This window comes from Vanellus vanellus, assembly GCF_965231255.1.
Source record: "Vanellus vanellus genome assembly, chromosome: Z".
Lineage (NCBI taxonomy): Eukaryota > Metazoa > Chordata > Aves > Charadriiformes > Charadriidae > Vanellus > Vanellus vanellus.
This window is the reverse complement of record NC_138908.1, coordinates 16,541,430-16,564,376: the sequence shown is the minus strand read 5'-3', so window position 1 is coordinate 16,564,376 and position 22,947 is coordinate 16,541,430. Positions and strand designations below refer to the sequence as shown.

The 22,947-nt window shown below is 44.6% G+C and overlaps 2 protein-coding genes across 2 annotated transcripts in view; one reads left to right on the top strand and one right to left on the bottom strand.

The window, feature by feature from the left end:
• Nucleotides 1-4,481, top strand: part of MTAP (methylthioadenosine phosphorylase) — a 37,446-nt gene extending 32,965 nt beyond the window's left edge. Inside the window, exon 8 of the mRNA XM_082497693.1 lies at nt 3,545-4,481. Coding sequence (XP_082353819.1) covers nt 3,545-3,583 — 39 coding nt within the window. The 3' untranslated portion in view covers nt 3,584-4,481. The remainder of the gene's footprint in view (nt 1-3,544) is intronic.
• Nucleotides 4,482-17,492: 13,011 nt separating this feature from the next.
• LOC309683504 (cyclin-dependent kinase 4 inhibitor B-like) lies at nt 17,493-20,434 on the bottom strand (the record flags this gene model as incomplete). The annotated part of the gene is made up of 2 exons (XM_082497799.1): nt 17,493-17,801; nt 20,291-20,434. The coding sequence occupies 2 exons, from the start codon at nt 20,432-20,434 to the stop codon at nt 17,493-17,495; spliced, it is 453 nt and encodes a 150-aa protein (XP_082353925.1).
• Between the last annotated feature and the right edge of the window lie 2,513 nt (nt 20,435-22,947).

The following is a 22,947-nucleotide window of genomic DNA, read 5'->3' as shown; positions in this document are numbered from 1 at the left end:
GGAGATATGCATCCCACCCACACACGTGTTGTGGTGTCACCTCTGAATCTCACAAGAGTCTTTAGGAAACCCTGGAGTGTTGAAGCAAAAATGTCAAAGGGCTGGTTTTCTGCTAAAGGATAGGATAGGCTGCCTGCCATCCATTCCTTTTCATGTATCTTTTCATCTGAGATATGCCAGTGAGTTTAAGTGTAGTTTGATGTTAGTATTTTTTAACTGCCTAAGATGTCTTTAGGCAAGTGTTTCCTGGCTTCGTTGTTGTAAAAAGAGATCAATCTCCAGGTCAGGTTACATGAGCTTCAAAAAAAAAGTTTGGGGCAAACTCTTCTACATGCATGGCATCATCCAACAGCCTGTCATTTTGAGGCATGCTCAGGGTACAAAGCCCTTACTCCTTCAGACCAGGGTATGACCACATTGTATTTATGTCAGGGATCAGGGAACATGGGTGATGCTATTGATCACAGTGGTCCAAGTGATTTCTGGCTGGTGTCAGGGAAATTGCTGGATAGAATGGGTCAACCATGGGTAACGTACAGCTAGATCTTCTGTTCTCTGAGAAGAGTTGTTTAGTGAAGTGGTAATCACTGGCGGTTGTTGCTGTAATGCTCATGAAATCATGACATTCAGCATCCTGTGGGGAGTGAGGAAGGCAAGTAGCAGAGTACAGATGCTGGAGCATCTTGGGTTTAACCAGTGGACTAGTAGGTATTGTCTCATGGGAGGCAGGTCTGAAGGGGCAAGAAGCTCCAGAAACCTGGCTGGTCTTTAAGGGCAGCATTCTCCAAGCACAGGAGTGATCCACAGAAAGACCAATCAGGAGACTGACTTGACTAAACAGGAAACAGCTCCAGTGCAAAAATGCAGCATTCAAGGGTTGGAAACAGGGACAAGCTACAAAGAAGGCATCCAGAAGAAGTAGGAACAGGCATGTAGGAATGGTCTCAGGAAAACAGAAGCTTTTTCTATAGTCGACACTAGAACATCAAAAGCAACAAGAACTTCAGACACTGCATTGGTGTCAAAAGCTGATCGAGTAAAGCATGGGCTCATTGCTGAATGAAGTGAACGAATCAGGGACAGCAGACAATTTCAAAAGGGAACTAGTATAGTAGATTCTTTTTTGTCTTTGTTAGGAAAAGTATTGGTGATAAGAAAAACTGTCTTTTTGAAAAGAATTTGAACCCATAACAACTGTGAATTGAGCTCTGTACCTTTATTACAGTGAGGTTCAACCCCATGAGGATCAGGCAAGAATCTGTACTGGGATGGTAAAAGAATGTTGTGTTAGAACTGATGTTTTCTTACAGAATGGGTGTAAGAAAATCAGCTTCTGGTAAGGTGTCAGAGCTTCTGTGAATGCTCTTCAGATACACTTCTGGACTCTACGAGGAGACCTACCAATATTAACTGCCTTTTTTGAACTTCTGTACTAGCCTATGTGAAATGATATTTGTCAGACCTCTGATACAAGAAATAATGTTGTACTTTGATAAACAAGCTGTGGTAAGTGAATACTGTGGGATAGTTTAGGTTGGGCGAGGTATCTGTAGATATGTTTCAGCACACTTCTTCATTGGCATACTTGGACTTTAATATGTTTGATAACTAACAAGTTGAAGAGCATAAAGGTTAACATTTTTCAGTCATTTTTTTTCTTGTCTATCACAAACTGAAACTGACGTTTATAATTTGTGTGTGTAGAGCTCTGGTCTTGTAAATATTCTTGAGTAATTTTCTTCCTCAAAAATATCTCATTGAAATCAGTGAATGTACTTATGTCACTGGAGTGAACTGGCTCACATGAATAAGGTGGAGGGGGAAATTTCATTTAGTTGCATTGGTCTGCATACTGTGGTCCTTGCAGGCTAATAACCACCTCTTAAGAAAGCTGAATTTTAAGTGTTTCTCAGGCCCTAACCTTGAATATGGCTGATGTCAGTTGCCCGTCTCTCCATAACATGAGTATTTCATTCACTCCCAATCAGTGCACCTTTAGAGAAAGGTTTCTGTTCTTGATAGCTGTTCTTCAACAGTGATGAAGAAACATGTAGAAATCACTTTTTTTAAGGAACTTCGTTTTCAGACTATTCTGATTATATTTGTGAATGCGATGCATGTAAGCCCGTATGCTAGCCTTAAAAATGAAGAGCAAGCTGCGCAATTTTTCATTTGTAGCCAGTGAGCCTAGTTTTTCTGCAATATGGTTGTGTGGTGGGTTGACCCTGGCTAGACACAAGGTGCCCATCAAGCCGCTCTATCACACACCCTTCCCAGCTGGGCAGGGGGAGAAAAGTATGACAAAAGGCTCATGAGTCAAGATGAGGACAGGAAGATCCTCAGCGATTACCGTCACAGGCAAAACAGACTTGACTCAGGGAAATTAATTTATTTTATTGTGAAGCAAATCAGAGTAGGATAATGAGAAAGAAAACCAAATCTTAAAAAACACCTTCCCCCACCCCTCTCTTCTTCCCAGGCTCAACTTCACTCCTGATTTTCCTCTACCTCCTCCCCCCAAGTGGCAGAGGTGGCTGGGGAATGGGGGTTGTGGTCAGTTAATCACATGTTGTTTCTGCTGCTCCTTCCTCCTTGTTCTCTTCCCCTGCTTCAGCGTGGGGTCCCTGCCACTGGAGACAGTCCTCCACAAACTTCTCCAGTGTGAGTCCTTGTCATGGGCTGCAGTTCTTCATTAACTGCTCCAGCATGGTTCCCTTACGGGGTCACAGGTCCTGCCAGCAAGCCTGCTCCAGCATGGGCTCCTCTCCCCACGGGTCCACAGTTTCTGCCAGGAGCTTGCTCCAGTGAGGACTCTCTACAGGATCACAGCCTCCTTTGGGGCATCCACCTGCTCCATTGTGGGGTCCTCCGCAGGCTGCAGGTGGATATCTGCTCCACCATGGACCTCCGTGGGCTGCAGGGTGACAGCTAGCCTCATCATTATCTTCACCACGGGCTGCAGGGGAATCTCTGCTCTGGTGCCTGGAGCACCTCCTCACCCTCCTTCACTGACTTTAGTGTCTGCAGAGCTATTGCTCTCACATATTCTCATTCTTCTCTCCAACTGCAGTTGCCACTGTGCAGGGTTTTTTTCCCCATTCTTAAATGTATTCTCACAGAGGCGCTACGACCATCACTGATGGGCTTAGCTTTGGCCGGTGGTGGGTCTGTCTTGGCACAGGCTGGCATTGGCTCTATTGGACATGGGGGAGGCTCCTAGCAGCTTCTCCGCCCCTGTAGGCCTGCTGCTACCAAAACGTTTCCACGCAAACCCAATACAGATTGTTGTTCTTAATACCAGTAAGCTTTTTACATAGTTTTAAAACATTGTAATGACGAGTCGTTGAACTGTTGTAGGGTATGCCCTGCTGTGATTCTTTTGACACTTGTGGTGTTAGAGGAAGTTGGAGATATTATGCACATGGAAAGAATTACACCTGTTTGTAATCCACATGGAAGTTATGTAGTCTGCCTTTACGTTAAAAAGTAATTCTGCTTTGTGATGGCAGAGGAAGCATTCATCTACTTTGACTTTGTATTTCAGACAACAGTGCAGTGTTCGGTCATCCTGCCAAAGCAGTAACAACCTGGATGGGCCTTGAAGTTTGGGTGCTCACAAGGAAGAGGGGATCACTTTCGAACTTCCAGAGGTTATAACATCTTCAACAAGCATAAAAGAATGGAGTATATGTTGACCAATGATAATCTATAAGACAGCTTATATAATTTTGTCATCCTTGATGATGTATAAGATGGCTAAAGTTTGATTTTCAGTATGTTTTAAACTTGGAATAGGTTTACTGTCAGCTGGATCAGACAGCGGCTGAAAAAGAAAGTCAGTAGTGAGTTGTCATCCTTTATGCAGTGCTACTGTTTAGTTGATTAAAGAAAGGAAAAGCTAGGTAATACTCTGTTGCAGTTTCATAAAATAAGATCTAAGAAAGCAGATTCACAGGCGTGCTATTTGCTTTGCTATTTCTGCCTCCTGTCTTTTCCTTCAACAAGGCAAATGGTTACATTTCACTTCAGAAACATACCAGAAAAACTGCAGACAGTTTCAAAATAAAGTTACACTATTTTTGTACATCATCCATATTTTTTATTTCAGTGTTTTTTTAAAAAAGCTGTTTGTGTGCTAGAAGACATAGTTTAATGATTGTGGTGGTTCTTTCACAGCAGCAGTTGTGTAATGAATGTTCTCATTAACAAAATTTAGATAACGCCTAAGCCAAATTTGTGCCTGAAGATGTACTTTTGTGACTTACAGAACTGTACAGAAAAGGACTTTGCTGCCAGTGTTCTGAACACTGTACTGGCCTTTTGCTGCTTCACTGATCTGAACAACTGTGGGTTTAGTTGCTGTTTTAAGTGATGAATGTGCTCGAGTGCTTTGAACGTGTGCATTTCTTTTTTTAATACAATTTTACTTCAATAAAATAATCTGCTTCCTGTCTAGTAAATAAAACAAATTAAACCTATGCTTCTCCAAACTGTGTGGAAATATATTTTTTTTTATTTACTTCTAGTCATTAGTGAGTGAATTCTATTTATCTGACAATGACTTTTGCCATTCGTGGAACAGGTTGGTAGTAATACCTTGTAAATACCACTTTTAGAAAATACTGTGCTGTTTAGAACTTAAGCTTCTAAGTCCCTGAAAAAACAGGGGCTGCTGAGACAGAAGTTAATCAGAACGGCATCCAAGCCAAGCAAGGGAAAAATAAGATACACGAATGCTACATATTCTTAAAGTAATGTAAAAAAAAAGAAGAAAAAAAAAAAAGAAAAGAAAAAGAAAGCAGGTGTGTAAGCTTTTTAGCTTGCTAGTCTTATTCTGTTAGACATCCTGCTGTGAACACCTTTAGATTTGGACGTATCCTCCATTCCTCCATAGCAAAACCAGTACAGGTGGTTTTCAAATACTGGGGAAAGTAGGTAAACCAACTTTCCGTATTTCAGGTGTTTTTTTAAAGAACTTCTTAGATTGCAGGAGCCAGAGCTTGAAGCTTGACAGGAAGAAAGCTACAGATTTAACATGCCTTTTACTACCTTTAATATCTAGCCAAATCAGATGTCTGGCTTTAAAAATGGTTTTCATTGTTGTTGTCTTTGACCCCGGACAGTTTTAGTGAAATGGATTGGAGCCATAAGGTTCATATTTGAATATTCTAAGACGAAGTTGTTTCTGGGTTTCCATTTTCAATCCCCCTTGGGTTTTTTTGTTGTTTTGGTTTTGGGGTTTTTTTTACGTTCTGTAGTGACATATAATTGTGTTGATTTACTTGTTTTATATACTGAGTACTTACATTGTCACAGGACACTATGGCACAGAGCAGGTCCATAGTTAGTGTTTTTTCATATACATTTCTGTTATAAATTCTTCATTTTCATATGCAAGGCTAGATGGTGATGCTAGCTAAGGATAGAGAATTGTCTGGATGGCCGTGTCCAAAGATTGCAGTTAGTAGCTCAATGTCCAAATGGAAACCAGTAACAAGTGGTGTCCCTTAAGGGTCTGTACTGGGACCAATACTATGTAGTAACTTCATCAATGATATAAGGTAGCGGGATTGAGTTTGCAGATGACACCAAGCCAAGTAGTATGGTTGACACACTGGAGGAATGGGATGCCATACAGTGGGACCTGGACAAACTCCAGAACTCATGAGGTTCAACAAGCCCAAGTGCAGGGTCTTGCACCTGGGTCTGGGCAACCCCTGGTATCAACAACAGGCTGGAGGACAAAGAGAATGAGAGCAGCCCTGCCAAGAAGGACTTGGGGTACTGGTGGATGAAAGGCTGGACATGAGCTGGCAATGTGCCCTCACAGCCCAGAAGGCCAACCGTATCCTGGGCTGCATCAAAAGAAGTGTGGCCAGCAGGTCCAGCGAGGTGATTCTCCCTCTCTACTCCACTCTGGTGAGACCCCGCCTGGAGTACTGTGTCCCGCTCTGGAGCCCTCAGCACAGGAAAGACATGGACCTGTTGGAGCGAGTCCAGAGGAGGGCCACAAAGATGACCAGAGGGCTGGAGCAGCTCTCCAATGAGGACAGACTGAGAGAGTTGAGGTTGTTCAGCCTGGAGAACAGAAGGCTCCAGGGAGACCTTATTATAGCCTTTCAGTACTTAAGGGAGGGCTTACAAGAAAAATGGAGGGAGACTTTTCACCAGGGTCTGTAGTGGCAGGTTAAGGAGCAATGGTTTTAAACTGAAAGAGGGTAGATACAGGTTGGAGGTAAGGAAATTTTCACAATGAGGGTTGTGAGACACAAGCAGGTTGCCCGGAGAGGTTGTGCATGCACCATTAATGGAAGTGTTCCAAGTCAGGTTGGACGGGGCTTCAATCAACCTGATCTAGTGAAAGATGTGCCTGTCCATGGCAGGGGGGTTGGACTAGATGAGCTTCGAAGGTGCCTTCCAACCCAAACCATTCTATGATTCTATGATACCTATTTGCTCTGTCAACATGGGCTTGGTATCAGAAGGTGTCTCATGCAGAATTAATACGAAGCCAGTAACACAGTGGTAGTGTGTAGTGTGGGTTTGCAAAGTTTAGCATACATCTTGCAGGCTACATGATGAAGATGGTTACTGGCAAGAAAAGCGTAGGTGATGTTTAATTATATAAAGATAGGCCAAATAACTGGTTTTAATTGTCTTTCTAAACAGTCCTAAGAAAGGTACTAAATTTATTGTAGAAAGTACTGCAGGTATGATAGAGAACAAGAAGATACAAATTTAATGTACTGCATTACCAAAACCAAGTAAATATTCTAGCAGAGACTAGGGGCCATTCTTAAAATCAACGTCTCTGGTTCTGACAAGAGCAAAACAATGACACTTCATTGTGATGAGGAAATTACCTCCGTTCTGTTTAACTGTCTCCCCGTGGCAATCTTATTTTTTACAACTGTTATTCAGTCCATTTTCTGTGCTTGATTTGATGTGCCGCCTTCTGGTGCGTAGTATTGACACTGCCCCTAACATCAGAACCCGTGTTAGCAAATACCAGCTTGAGGTTCTTGGAAAATCACATCTTGGCCTGGTAAACAAGATGTTATATTATATTATATTATATTATATTATATTATATTATATTATATTATATTATATTATATTATATTATATTATATTATATTATATTACCAAACTATAGGGTGCTAAATTGTTGCTGATGCATAGTTTTCAAACATCTCAGCCTCCAAAATGAACACCTCTCAAGGTTGTCATTGCTCCTCTTACAGAAACTTTGTTTTCCATGTGTTAAACATAACCTGTTATACACTTACCGCTGCAGTTTTACACTGACACCTCTTATACCAAATATTGTCTCTTACAAAAGTTAAAAAAGCTTTCAGCAAGACCTTTCAGGACCTGACTGATTTCTCTGTGTATGTTTCCCAAACTTGCATTTTAAAGCCTCGTTCAAACAGTGACTGCTTCAACACAGGTACTTAAATAGTGAGCACTGAAGCAAAAGTCTTCTCTGTGAGTAAATTGGAAGTCTCATGCAAAATAAGTTAGAACCATGGAAAGCCTAGTAAAGTATTAGCTAATGAAATTTAACTGTACGTTTTTCAAGCCTATGTCTCTTTCCCCAGTGGAATTGTCCCAAACTAACTCACTGATTCGTATGGCTTGAATGCTTTCAAGGCTTTTGGGGCAAGGAGATCACCCCTGGAGCTAGCAGGAGCTGCTGAAGAACAGGTCAGTCTCTCATGCTGCTGCGCAGGATTTGCCTTTGGGGAATAGAGAAATGCAGCTGGGAAACAGTGGGTATATTAGAAATAAATGCTGAAAGACTGATTTTCTTCCCCACGTATACAGAGAGGAGACTTAATGGAAGTGAGTGACCGTGAGTAGCACGTGCGCAAAGCAAGAGGCATGCCAGTGTTTGAACCAAGGACTGGAAAATACAGAATCGGTAGCCAACTGATTCCTTGTAAAATCTTCCACGAGGTTCCAAAGGAAATGCCAGAGCTTTGGACTGCACGAAATGTCAAGATCCACAGAGACCACAAGCAGAAGTGTCACTGCAGAGTAAGTTCAACATGAAAATAACAAGTGCAAGAGGAAGACATACACCCACTCACAGGAGCTTTTGTGCAACTGTCCCTCCAGTGGCATTCGTTAGGAGTTCTGCTTCATCTTGGCACATGTGTCACAGGCGACAGATCTCCTTCCGCTTTCACTGAATGAAGAGACTTGTGGACCTGGACTCAGTAGGATTCAGACCCAAACAATCCTTGTCTATATTCCAAGCCAGCAACCCACCCTTATTTGTATCGTGAGCATTTACTCTCTCTGACTGTGGAGGTGCTGTTGTGTCCTGCCCTGCTCCTCACTGGGTGAACGGATGTTGCGCTTTGCTTACCCCAGCTTTTAAAGTCCTTTTCTCTTGGAGATCTTGATTCATTTTGCTCAGAGCATCCTCCAGTGTGAATGTTAATGCTGTAATATACTGATGCCAATACAATATTGCAGGTTCAACTATGGCACAAACTAGACCATGAGGCAGGCCATTAGATTTACCCTTCTTCATTTTCTATTTCCTCTAAATCATTCTGTGCAGCCTAACATTGATCTATCTTGAGAACGTGGGATTGCCTACTCATATCTCATTTTCACTTAGCTAACGCTTCATTCTATTTCATACTAACAACATCCAAAGCATCTCTCAGCATCAGCACAGGTGGCGTGTGACATCAGAAATTAGTTTTTATATTAGTATTCAAAACAGACCCAAGTTTTGAAGCAGTTGGGGTTCCCAGAACTGTAACCAGTAAAAGAGTATTTTGTTTATTGAAGCCAGCTGAGTATCAGTAAGGGGAGAAATTAATTCAGGAGGTGCTCAGCACTGGGTGGGATCAGCCCTCTAAGACGGAAACTCTGGCTTAACTGTTTTAACGACTGCTTCCTCTTCCCACTGTCATTGCGGTACTGACTGAAGTAGGACAGTGAAAGACAATTGAAATTAACAATTAGTCGCTCTTTTGCAAAAGTTTGTAATCGTTTATTTAGGTGATTTTCAAGTTCTCTACCACCTTTGCTGTGAATCGGCTCGGGCAATTTGTGGTGCAAAGGCATGCATGTCCAGGCACATTTGGAAATGCGTTTTCTGCCTGAACATCAGGGTGTCATAGAGGAGGCCCAGCTGCATGAATTTAGGAGATTACAAATATTCCCATCTGGAATTATTCACAGGTGTTGCTGGGATTTTTCAACTCCCTACAGTGCCTCTTGTGCACTGATGGGGCTGTTGGTCCCCATCTCTCCTACTCCTCCCTGCTGCTGATTTTGGTTCTGTCTCCAGTCCATGTCAAACTCCTCTTTAGGTTTCACCAGTTCACAGAATCAGCAGAAAGAACTGTGTAGTCCTTTCCACAAAATGGAACAGCTTCCACCATATTGGCAAGTTAAAGCAGGTCATGAAAAAGTGCAATGTGGCGTCAGTTGGGGTTGCAGTGGGGCTGCATGGCCAAGTGGCAGGGGGAAAGGGCTTTTCCTTACAGCACCTGTGAAAAATGAAGTCTGCCAGCTGCCCCAGAACTGCACTCGAAAGAAAAGCAATTTAGTTTTCAGCAGTCTTGAACTCATTCTGGAATTGACCCTGTTTCTATGGGGAAAATGTTAGGCGGAAAAAAAATCAAACTTTGGATTGTCTGTTTTCTACTAATTCTTGTAAATGAACAATAAAGTCATTGTTCAGTAGCCCAATTCCTAACATACAACTGGCCATCTGGATCTCTTGATCTTTGTTAAACTGTATGGAAGAAAATAACACCAGTTTGGTGTTTTACTGAAAGAGAGTGAAAAGATTCTCTGTAGGTAAGAAAGTGCATGCTTAAATCTGTATCTGTATTTTCTATTGCCTTTCAATTTTATTCTCATGAAACCGAGCAGTAAGAAATAACATTATTGCTTTTGTGATTACCACTGAATACATAACCTGCTTCCAGAAAACTTAGGCAGGGATGAATGACATGATGAATCTTCTGACTCAGTCTTCTACTCAGGGCAGAGCAAGATAAATGCCTTATGGTCTCAGTAGCAATACCGGAAAACAATGTTTTAAATTCATGTGGAATTAATCTGAGTGGAATCCAGAATTTTCTCCATTTTTTTTTTAATTAACATAATGTATTCTTTCCATGGCTATGTAGACTGTGATTTCCTAGAAATTGTTGTTGACTGACATGGAATGTGGAAGTAACTTATGCATATAATTTTTGTGATCCAGCTTGCTGGACTAGTCTGTTTGCGGGATGTTCTTTTTGGATGCATGCACCTCTCAGTATTTTCCAATGTCCTGCCTTAGGGCAGGCATTCCTTATGGAATCAGGTTTCTTCTGCACACTATTTAGCATGAAATTATTTAGCTTGACATTTGGTGAAACAGTCTGCCTTGTTACCTGTAAACAGAACTGCATGAATATTTACTGAAAACAAACACAGAAGGAGCACATATGCAAATTAAGTACATTCATAAATTGTGATAGCTTGTGTGCTTCTATACAGCTGTAGAAAATAAATGGATGATACAAATCTGTAGAATATTTTGATGCCCACAGTGTTGAATAGTATTGCTTAAGGGAACAATATGCCTTAAAAAAACAGTGGTTTCTGTGTACACCTTAAAAAGAGAAAAAAAAAAAGAAGTTTGCGCATAATGTTTGATCCCCAGATTTAGCAGCATATGGAACCAAGAATAATGCCTGTAGTAAGTGAAACGTATCTTAGAGGACACATGAAGTCTGTCCAGTTGTTTGGTTTCCTACTATAGCATGGTTCCTCTCGCACAAGGAGGAAGACATTTGATCTCATGGAAATCTTTTAATTTGGTCTTAGAATCTGTGTTTTATTGATTAGTGCTTTATAGGAAGTAGGTTTTGTATGGGCTTTTATCTGCTGTGTAGGAAGGTTCTGAAATACATTTTATTTGTTTTCATACCATGGTCAAACAGTTAAAATCATTCTTTCATATCTATCTGAAAATAAGTCAGCAAGATAAGCCAATAGGAGGAAGGTGATGGTAGGAGTTGCTTTCCCCTTAAAGTGCATGTGAGGAAGACAGCAGAATCAGTTCTGTCCCTGGACCTGATCCCTACTTGATACAAATTGTCCACTCTGTGGTGTTATTAGTAACTTGGCTTGACTCTCAATTCCTTCTCTGACCCTTAGGCTGCTCGGGGCTGAAGGTGAAAACAGATGTAAAAAAACCTTTACCAGTGTTCAAATGCTTGATCTCTGAAGGCAAGCAACGCCATTCTCCAATGATTTCCACCAAACAGAGTCCACTCTCTAATTGTAAGTGCCACTGCTCATCAGCTATGTGCATTGGATGTCCGCAGGAATGAGCTTCGTTTTAGAAGCCACACAAAACCATTGACCCAGGTTGGCATGGGGTGGAGTAGAGGTAAATGTCCATTGTGCATCCGTTCAGGCTTTGGCAGACTCTGCCGTGTTTGTTTCCCCATTCTCCAGTCATGTCTTCTTTGAGCTGGACCGGTCTCTTTTCCCCAGTTCCTGTGCCTCTGCCCCTACCTCCCAGCTCTCACCATGCCTGCTTTCTTTTTTCTTTTTACTCAGTCAGCGCTGTCAACCACTGGCACCATGTAGAAAATAAGATGCTTATCTTGGGACTTTCCCCATTTGGCAGATCAAACTCTGATGTTCTAAATTACCAATTTCACCTCCTTGTGTAGCAATGTCTTTGTTCAGAAATCACATGTAGGAGGCTTCTTCCTGAGAAAAGTGATTACATCAATGGCAGCAAGAGCTACCTAGTGCAGTAGTAGGAAGTAGAGTATTTCTAATACCATGACCTCTGCTGATGATGTGAGCTGAACTCTAAATGTCTTGTCCTCTTGGTCTTTCATGGAAACCCTCTCCCCAGTTGCACAGCCCCTGGCTGGAACAGTAGGTGCAAACAGGGCTTCTCACAGCCTGTCCTCGGTCCTGCGCTTACGCTCACTACCAAAAGCAATGCTGGGTCTAGTGGCAAAAACCTGGTTACCTTTCTGTGGGGCAACCTGAAGCCTCTAGTTGCAAGGTTCTTGGTTTTCAACTCCTAAGGACTACCCCTTATTTCAATTCCCCTTCTTAGGCTTTCTCCAGCACAGAAACGCTTCCTTAGTACCAAAAGCATGCAGTACTTTTGAGTACATGGTAACAAAGAGAGAGAAATTTTGAGAAATTTGTCCTCTGATCTCTTTTCCACATGGAAAGAGTGTTCTGTCATAACATCTTTTCATGCAGTATCTTAAAGTATTCCTACCTCTTTTTCCTGTAAGTTTGGGGGGGAGAAAAAGAAAAGGAAAAAAGAAAAAGAAAAAGAAAAAAAAGAAAAAGAAAAAGAAAAAGAAAAAGAAAATTTTAAATTTTAGAAAAAATTTAAATTTTAGAAAAATTTAGAAAAGGAAAAGGAAAAGGAAAAGGAAAAAGAAAAGGAAAAAGAAAAAGAAAAAGAAAAAGAAAAGAAAAGGAAAAAGAAAAGGAAAAAGAAAAAGAAAAAGAAAAAGAAAAAGAAAAAGAAAAAGAAAAAGAAAAAGAAAAAGAAAAAGAAAAAGAAAAAGAAAAGGAAAAAGAAAAAGAAAAAGAAAAAGAAAAGAAAAGGAAAAAGAAAAGGAAAAAGAAAAAGAAAAAGAAAAAGAAAAAGAAAAAGAAAAAGAAAAAGAAAAAGAAAAAGAAAAAGAAAAAGAAAAAGAAAAGAAAAGGAAAAAGAAAAGGAAAGGAAAAAGAAAAGGAAAAAGAAAAAGAAAAAGAAAAAGAAAAAGAAAAAGAAAAAGAAAAAGAAAAAGAAAAAGAAAAAGAAAAGGAAAAAGAAAAGGAAAAAGAAAAAGAAAAAGAAAAAGAAAAAGAAAAAGAAAAAGAAAAAGAAAAAGAAAAAGAAAAAGAAAAAGAAAAAGAAAAGGAAAAAGAAAAAGAAAAAGAAAAAGAAAAAGAAAAAGAAAAAGAAAAAGAAAAGGAAAAAGAAAAAGAAAAAGAAAAAGAAAAAGAAAAAGAAAAGGAAAAAGAAAAGGAAAAAGAAAAAGAAAAAGAAAAAGAAAAAGAAAAAGAAAAAGAAAAAGAAAAAGAAAAAGAAAAGGAAAAAGAAAAGGAAAAAGAAAAAGAAAAAGAAAAAGAAAAAGAAAAAGAAAAAGAAAAAGAAAAAGAAAAAGAAAAAGAAAAGGAAAAAGAAAAGGAAAAAGAAAAAGAAAAAGAAAAAGAAAAGGAAAAGAAAGAAATGGTGAATTACTTCAGTGAGTGTCAGATTAGGATTGACTGAGACCTGGTTAAAAAAAAATTTAGAACCAGTAGATATATCATCCTTCATCTCTACTGCTGGGAGTGATTGCCCCACCAGAGCTCTTATAAGATATTAATGTCTTCAGAGGTCTTTTCTCCAGCACCAGGTCCTGTGGCTTACCTGTCCCATCCTCAAATTCCTCACTTTCTTCTATGAGGGCTCTGAGCATATCCATTTTCCTCCTGAGACTGACAGTGCTTGAGGCTTATTTTCTGTGTAAATAGGCAGTGAGGTCAACGTATTTCTACAGCTTTGGCCCAACATTGTGGGTGGAAATATTTGACATGGTTATGACTTAGTAGCAATTCAAAATTTATTAACTATTTGAGGTATAACAAGAGGTTAAGTTTTAGCAGCACTTAATCATTTACCAATTTAAGGATTTACAAGATAATTTAACAAAATAATTGAACAGTGACTTAATTACAATTTTGAGAACGGCAAGATTCACACTAACTTACAAGGTATCCCAGATCAATACATACACATATGAGCAGAAACAGACAAATACACACCACTTGGGGGTCACACACCCTCACCCAAGTGTTTAACTGCTAGAACCAAAGGTCCCTTCACAACAGGCGACTCCAGGACATCAACAGGTGCCACTTTTACACATCCACAAATATTCAGATCCAGTAAAGTGTAAGAACATCCATACTCATAAGAGCTAATGTGTATATAGAGAGGTGGATGAAAGAGAGAGGCCAGCTTACAGTTGAAATTCCCTCTTTGAGTTTGGAGTAAATACAATGCATCGGCATTCTTCAGTGGGCGACAACTGAAACTAGAGGGCCTTTTAATCCTTGAGGTGTTTGCCTGAGCAGCGTCCCAGCTCAGGGGAGATGCTGGTCTTGGCCTGTCGCAATCCAGAAGAGTTCAAAGTGTCTCACTCGAATCGCTGCTTGTAGGGTCTGAGGTAATTGACTTTCATCAGGTATTTTTCCACTCCAGCCCAGCTCAGACAATGGGATATTCTGGTACTTTCCACCATTTGTGCAAGCCCAGAACTTGCTAGATGTTGGAGTTCTGGTATCATCCCCCCCACTTTGGGCCGTGATCCAGGTGGAGATGTACTTGGCTGTCAGGGGGAGATTGATTGCCATTACCGCTTCCAAGAGACAGGGGAAGCAGGAGCTAGGCGCGTTAAGGGAGTGCCTTAATGCTTTCGCAATTCTTTTGCATGACTTCTCCCAGGAGGGGGGAATCGCACCAAGCACCAAGTGGCCAAAATGATGGGAGGGGGGACCTGTGGGGTGTGTGTTGCACCACCATACCAGGCAAGGTCAGTTGCTTACTTTCTTTCCTGAAATGCTTTTTGTTTTTCACTTCTGTAAAGCTTTCAAAGACTGTGAACACGATATTCAAAACCTATGGACCCTTAGACATTATAAACTTTGGTAAATGTAGGTGAATTTAAAGGGGATGATGCCTGTTATAAAGTTTGGGAGTCATGTTTTTAAAGAGTAAATTTCCAGAATGTGTTACCAGAAAAGACTTTGTTTTTCTAAGTGCCATTACATCTGCAGGTATTTTTATTAAGAAAAAACAACAGCTTGACAGAGGACACCGCAATGGGAAATAACTAGTAAAATTATTTAGGTGCTGGCATTCATGCACAACTGAAGGGTGCTTTGTAACACATAGTGCTGCTGACTCCTCGTCCAAAGAGTGAACATTTATGACAGAAAGGAAAGCAGCATAAAGCTGCTACTTCAATGTGATGAACCTATCTTTTTAATGGAGGCAAAAAAAAAAGAGAATATTTTTTCACAGAGGTTGGGCTGGACGCTTGGAGGGAAAACCTTTTTCTATACTTTCCTAAGCAGTGCGAATTCTTCTTTTCCTTCCCCATTCATGGAGGCAGCAGTACAAGGAGAGTTGTTCAGTGCTGTGAATGCCTTGTCCCTTCCGTCTCATACCACACTGACACCACCTCTGAAATCACCGCGCGCAACTCCGTCCCAAAAACTCGTCATCCTCTTCTCTTCAGATGACTTCCCAAGGACGTTTTGGGCTTCGGCAGCTCCGAGGCAAAAGCCCCTGGGAAAGTCACGCTTTTTAGGCACGGCTTGCCCGGGTGGGGAGAGGCTGCGTGGAAACCCCGTGGACATCCCGGTGCGAACGCCGCTCCCGCCTGCCGTGTTTCTGAAGGGGTTCCCGGGTCTCTGGGTCTCCTTCCCGTGGGAAAGGGGGCTCCTTCGGTGGGCAGCCTGCAGGCAGGGCGGCGGGGGCCGTAGAAGGTAGGGATGGATGCTCCGCGCCCCGCGGCGCCGTGCGGGCTCCGCCGGCAGCGGGGACGGGTGCGACCGTCACCTGCCCTCGGGCCCGACCATCGCAAGGCTGAGCTGGGCTGCCTGCAAGCCGGGGGGTCGGGGGAGAAAAAGAAAAACACATTCGTCCCACCCATCCTGCCCCCGCCCCAGACCGATCTGCTGACCCCGCTCCCGCCGAACGTCCTTTGGGAAGGGGCTCGCTCTCCCGTTGCCCGCCAAAGAGCTAGGGAATAACCTTTTTTCTTTGAGAGGAGAGTGATTTTTTTTCCCCTCCCGCTCTCCTTTCTGTTTTAAAGAAATGAGAAGCAGAAAGCCGTTCCTTGGTAAACCAGAGGTGAAACGAAGCCTTGGAGCGCTTCTTCTGCCCTCGTGATCCGTGCCCTAAGCAAACCACAGGCAATAAAAACAACAAAGTATCTGCGGGGATCGGGAAAAAAAATAGCCTTCAGGCACACTATGCGCCCGCGATGCCTTATTCTACAATGTGCGCTTGCCATCGTTTTTTTTAGCAGGAAAAGAAAAAAAAAAATCTCCCCCTTTTAAAAATATCGTAAAGTCGTGCCAAGGTACGAAGTGCAGACGAACTTTCCTGTTGCTCTGTAAGCGTGGTTTTAAATAAGGAAATTAAAGAGTGTCATGGATGTTTTTAACTCGAGTGTGTATGTGCGTGAACACACACCCGCGTATAAGCCCTGTGTATTCGACATGCGTGAATGTGTTGTGTGTACGTACACGTATTTATGCACAGACACAAAAAGTGTAAGCGACGAACAAAGTCGAAATAAATAACACCGCCCGACACTGAGTAGTGCTGCTTACGGGACCGTTTAATAGTTGAACACAAGGATTGTGGGTTTTTTAAGCCAACCTCTTTGATACTCCGCTTTTGAATAATAACAGGTATTTCAACACAAAATGGTACGAACATTGGGTAGAAGATGGAAATCGCGTAGGAAAAACGGAGGCAATGTGTGTGAAGAGATTCAGATTTACAACCAAACTCGGTCATTTGTTTTTGTTCCAAATATCTGGTTTAGAGACGCGGAAGGCTGTCTTAAAAATACCGAGCTCATTTCCCAGATCTTCTGAATCGACGGGGTATCTCCAAATGTTAAAACTACGCAGTAACTAGACGACTACCAATTTCTTTTTCATATGGATAGCCTTCCCTGAACACATTTATATAAAATATTTGTAGTAGTTCCAAATTGTAATCTCGATTAGTGTTAAATATTTTAAGATTTTTTAAGTTGAGCGGGGTGATGAGGGGAGGAAAATGAAGATTAATTAAATATTTAAACAGGATGGCTCACGTGTTCACTATTTCCTAGCGCTATATAAAAGAATCTAATGCTATCACTAAAATGCGAAGCTCTCCAGGATTGTGCGATAATGAATAAAATCAGTACCGCCGTGAATAAGACAAGTATCTGATGGAGATCAACTCAGTGTCTTGTAGGGCAGTGAGCAAGCCGCTAAGGGCAACGGAGCCTTCTCACTTCTCTAAACCGTATCAATTAAAAAAAAAAAAAAATGGCGGGGGCGCGGGGGGGAACACGACGAAATTTCCCCCCCCGGAGCGCTGTAGAACCGTTTGCTGCTTGTCCTCCGCCCACCTGAGAGCCTGGGGTGAGGCGGGGGAAGGACCAGGAGCGCTCCCCGCGGCCGCGTTTCGGTTCTTTCCGCTTTTTGCTTTTCCTGGGAAAATTCAGCAGCATGCGGCGCCTGGCAGAAGCAGGACACGGAGTGCCCGGGACGTGCGGAAGGGGCTCTGGGACAGAAGAATAGAGGAAGACCCTCCCCAGCAGCCGGGCTCCCGGGAGGAGAGGCGACCTATCTAAGGGGAGGGGGTCTCGGCGGGGAAGACGGGGTACGGCGAACAGCGAGCGGATCAGGGCGGGGGGGGGGGGGGGAGGGGGAGGGGAGAGTCAGCGCGCATCGCCCTCCGCGGCTGGTCCGGCTCCCGCCGCGGCGGCGGGGAGAGGCGGCGGGTGGCGCAGGTACCGACCCACCGCTCCGTGCGGGCCCCCCGCCGCCACGTCGAGGGGGAGGCGGCCGCGGCCGTCGGGCAGGTCGAGGCGGGCCCCGGCGCGGTGCAGGGCCGCCAGCGTCTCCAGGAAGCCGGAGCGGGCCGCGTCGTGCGCCGGGAGGCAGCCGGTGCGCGGGTCGGGGCGGTTGGGGTCGGCTCCGCGCTGCAGCAGCAGCTCGGCCACCCGCGGGCTGCCCAGCATCATCACCTGCGGGGAGAGACAGCGTCAGCGCCGCCCAGCACCGCGGCTGCGGAGGGCTAGCCGAAGGGGCGAGGAGGGGTGGAGGGGGCTGGAGGAGTTGCGGGGCTCTGGGGTGGGGGGTCTTTCGGGCGTGATTTTCTTCTATCAGCTATTTGTAGCTGTGACCTGCACAAACGCAGGGGGCTGTGCTCGATGATGCTTATGGGTCCTTCCCAACTTGAGGTATTCTGTGATTTCACGGTAAATTAACATATTGGATACAACGCGTGTGATTTCCAGACTAGGTACCACGTATGTGTATGTTCTGTTCCACATTTCATACCATTTATATATACCGTGATATATATGCTGCTTGTGGGGTGTGTATATATACACACACATATATATCTGTACACATATATACACAGGTGTGTACATATATATACACAATATACGTGTATATATACCATTTATATATACCATTTATACGTACCATTATTTATATGTACTATTAATTATACCATAAATAGTCTGGTATAAATATATGTACACAGTATGTACATAAATACTTGTGCACATTGTGCACTCTGTGGCAACCCTGAGGAGCCTTGCATCAAGCTTCCTGCCACTTAGGATGCATTACTGCATACATAAATATATGTGTGTACATAAACACCCATACACATTAGGTACATAAATATATGTACATACTATGTACATAAATATACGTACACATTGTGCATTCTGTGGCAGCCCTGAGGAGCCTTGCATCAAGCTTCCTGCCACTTCAGATGCATTATTCTGTACACAAATATATGTGTGTATATAAATATCTGTACACACTCTGTACATAAATATACGTACACACTATGCATTCTGTGGCAGCCTTGAGGAGCCTTGCACCAAGTCTCCTGCCGCAGAGGATGTGTTACTGATTTACCAACGAACGACATGGCTGGCAAAGGCAGCTGGGTGTAACCGCCCCGGCTCTTTTCGGTGCCCGGTGTTGATTTACCCCCCTCCTGAGCTCTGGATCGAGCCCCTTTTCCCTCTCTCAGCTCTGGCTAAACCTGTGCTGCTTCTCACAGGAGCAAGGAAAGCAGCTGAGCACCCCATGGGTAGTGCACAAAACTTTCCTGCTGAGCCCTGATGCCACTCTGCAGCTGAAGCGAAAGCAGGAACTTTCTGGCAAGGTCTGATCATGCACGATTGAACAGAAGCAGAACAAACAAACAAACAAAAACAACAAGCAAACAAACAAAAGAAAATTACACTTGGGGTTTAACTTCCCGCATTCTCCTGGTCATTTTCAATGGAATTTTAACCTCCATAAATTGAGTCTTAACACTGCAGAAAATATCTTGAGACAACAGGTTTTCTCATTATTTTCTTTTTTGAGAGAATTTTGTTGTGGACTACAAATATTTGGTTTTGTTTATTACAGAAGTGCGAAAATGCTCATAAATTTCACAATATATAAATTTCTGTAGAGGTTAAGTTTTTGAGAAAGACAAAAAGAGTCCACATGTCACAGTGGCAGCCATTTTGCCAGACAGAACTTAGTCTCACACTGAAATTAGGGGAAGAAAGAAAATTTACAACAGTTTGGAGACCCTTTTCAACTGGAATTTGAACCTACAGCAGAAACAAAACGAATAACTTTCTCAGTTCCTTTCTCAGTAACTTACTTTAGAAAAATATTTCCTTTTCCATATAAAGTGCAAGGACCAAAATGGCTGTTCAGCTCAGCTAGTGAATCATTAAACATATCACTTCAAACGACAACTCGAGAAAACCTTTTCATACACAACTCCAGTTTAAATCACGGTGCATTAATCGTTCAGTGAGTATTTAAAAACTTTCAGCTTAAGTATGTCAATTAATATAACACAATTCTAGCTCTCAAAAATGCCCAGAAAGCAACTCAGCTACTTATTATATCTGGTACTTATTATATCTGGTACTTATTATATCTATTAATGAATACTACCGCTATTGATGAATAGTGAATATTAAAAATACTACTTATAGTAATGACGACTACTAATACTAGTTTCAAGTTACAATTTCTACGCAGTGACCATTTCTACGCCGTCATCTATGCCGTTCTTTCACACTAATGTACTAGTAAGGAACCCCACTTCGATTTCCTTGGGGAAAAAGACCCATTAAGGCTACATTTAAAACGAATAAACAAACAAGAAAACTTGATCGAAGCGCAGTCAACTCCCTGAACCCATCTGGGAACAGATTTTGCAGTCCCACTTCTCTTTTTGTGTACCCTCTACCATAATTCGTTTGCTGCCAGCGGTGCCCCTCTAAACTCCATCTAGTATTTACAGGAGAAGCGAGGGTTCAGAAAAGAGCCCGCTCGTATTCAGGCAGCCGCGGCTGGGGTCCGGTTCCGGTAATAGCAATAAAAATTGATTCAAAATTCGAAATCCCTCCCCGCCGCCCCGCCAGCGTGGCAGAGGACAGCTCCCCCCATCGCCCCCCCGCCCCCCGCTGCTCCCTACCTGGAGCGGGGTCCTCCCGAAGGAGTTGGTCCCGTTGGGATCCGCGCCCGCGTCAAGCAGCTTCCGCACCTCCTCGCAGTCCCCGCGGGCGGCGGCGCTGCACAGCCGATCACCGGAGACCTCGCCCCGGGGGGACGCCTCCATCTCCCCCCGACGGCCCGACCCGCACGGCTGCCCCCGACTTTCCCTCTCCCCTAGCCGGGACCTCACCCGCCGCCGCGCCGCGGCTCCTCCTCCCAGAGGGCAGCGGCCGCCCCCCCCTTCCCCCCCCAACGGGGGAAGGGGGCCCCCAGCCCCGGACACGGCCCCTGCCAACCCCCCCAGGGCGCTGCAGCATAACCCCCGCCCCCAGCTCCGAGCGCCGTGTTGGCGGCTGCGGTAAAATCCGCGCACCCTCCCCGTGGGGTACCGGGAGGGGGTTGTTGAGGGGGCCCGGCGGAGGACGGAGAGGCGCCGGCAGCCTGCTTCGCAAGCTGAAGGCCGGGGGGAGCGCGATTTCACACACACTGACTACCCCACCACCACCCCTCCCCGAGAGGGGCTACATCCCTCCGGGGGCGCCGTCGGTGTAGGAAAAGGAAGGGGATGGGGCCTGCGTTGCTGCGCCCCCACCCCTCCCCACAGTGTGCGGGGGGGGGGGGGGTGGTGAAAGCAGAGAAGGGGGGCGCCAGCCCCACCGTCAAACGGCTTCTCCGGGCAGGTGGGACGCGCCCCGCGGTTATCTTGCGTGGGGCGGGCGCGGGAGGGACAACGAAGCCTTCCCGGAGACGCTTGTGCGAGGGATGGATTTGGCTTCTGCCCCCGGAGGGGGGGCTCTGCCCTGCCCTACCCTGCCCCGAACCCCTCCGAGCCGTGGGTGTAGGGTCCGTCCCGCCGCCGGCCGGCAGCGGGCGGCCCGGAGGAGGAAGAGAGCCGTGCCCGCAGGAAGCCTGCCATCCACCCCACGGCACCCGGCGGGAGAGCACCGCTTCACCCCGGCACTGCGACAGCCTCCGGCGAGCAGGAAAACCGCGGCGTGAGCCAGCCGGGGTAAGGTATGGCTCTGGGCAGGGCCTCGCCTTGCTGCTGTGGAGGCCCCCCCAAAAAACAAGCACCCGACTCCTCCCCCAGCTTTCCGCCCTCCCACTCATCCCTCCTGGACAAGGCGGCTCCCCTCTGCGTGGCCCGTGACGCCCCCCCACACCCCCTTCCCTCACCCAAGCGACCCCTCCGTCGAGGGGAGCGGGGTACCGGCCCCGGTACCCGCGGTGCTGCCCAGCACCGGCGGCTGAAGGCTTCATTCCGGCAGCTCGGAGCTACAGGCAGAGCTGGGTAAGAGGCAAAGCGGAGGAGGGTGGGTTTAAGGCTCCGGCATTCCCGCAGGGCGATGCGGAGAGCGGGGCGTTTTGGAGCCACAGCCGAGGTCGGACAGTGAAGTGAGCAAATACAGAAAAGAGATTAAGGAAGTTGGGGTTCCTCCCCCCCACCCCCTTCCAATGTCAGTTCCATAATCTCCTCTTTTTAATTGCAGAAAACCGGTGCGATTGCCACAGCAGCAGTATCTGCCGTACAGATGATGATCCCTTCGGCGTTAATCCCTCCCCCCCCCCCCGCCGCCGCCCGGGCGCACGAACAGCCCTGCGTGGCAAAAGGGGAAAAATGGGGATTTTATGTCTGCGTGTGCCGACGCCCGACAGGGCAGAGGCACCCTTGGATGAGGAGAAAGAAACACAAATTCATCCCTGTGAAGGGAAGTCAGGCGTTCACTGAAATTTCCTCACTTGGTGGCTTTCTGAGACCCTCTCGAGAAGTTTTTCGGGGAAAGTGGAGTTGCACGAACACGGTGTGACATTTGAAGGGGGCTCGGGTGGGGTGAGGGACCTGCGGCGGCCTCCCACGTACCGTGGTTTTCCTGCAGTGCACAGTGCAGAGCGGGCCCCGGGGCTGGCGGGCAACAAAATAAATAACGGAAAAAATAAATCAACAAATAAAGTTTAAAAGTTTTAAAAATCCATGAAGTGTGAGAAATTAAGAGGAAAGGATCCCCCACCCAACAGGCAAAGTGCCCTTCATTGTGTGCTCTCTGCCGTTAATGGTAGCCACGTAGAGATAAAACCAAGGAGAAAAACTCCTTGGTTACGTGTGTCAGGTGTCTTAAAATTTCCAATCAATATTGAGGAGTGGCAGGGTTGCATATTGTCGCTGGCTAATCTTGCTTTTTGTGAAACAGTATTTATAGTGCATTTTATGTATCCGTGTGCGTGTATATATATACGCATATGTGTCTTTTTGTGAATATGTAAGTATATAAAAAAAAATATACACTCACACGTCAACGTATTTGTAAGTGAAGACGTTACTAGAGGAGCCAGATGGCCTGTCTGCATCTCCAACCCTGCTAAAATCCGTTAAAGGCTGTGAAATCGCAGAATGGCATAAAACAGCAAACATGGTCCCGTGCAATCGTTAGCCTCCAAATCACTTATCAAGCTACTGAAACATTAAACCCACACAATTTTAAGTTGCATTATTGAAGTCATACTAATTTTTCTTCCATAAATGCAAATCCTATTTTGCACGATTCTGGTACCAACAAACGACCTCAAATTAATCGAAACATCACAACACACAGTCATATTTGAAGTTAGGGAAATAATAGACGAGCCCGTTCTAATGTG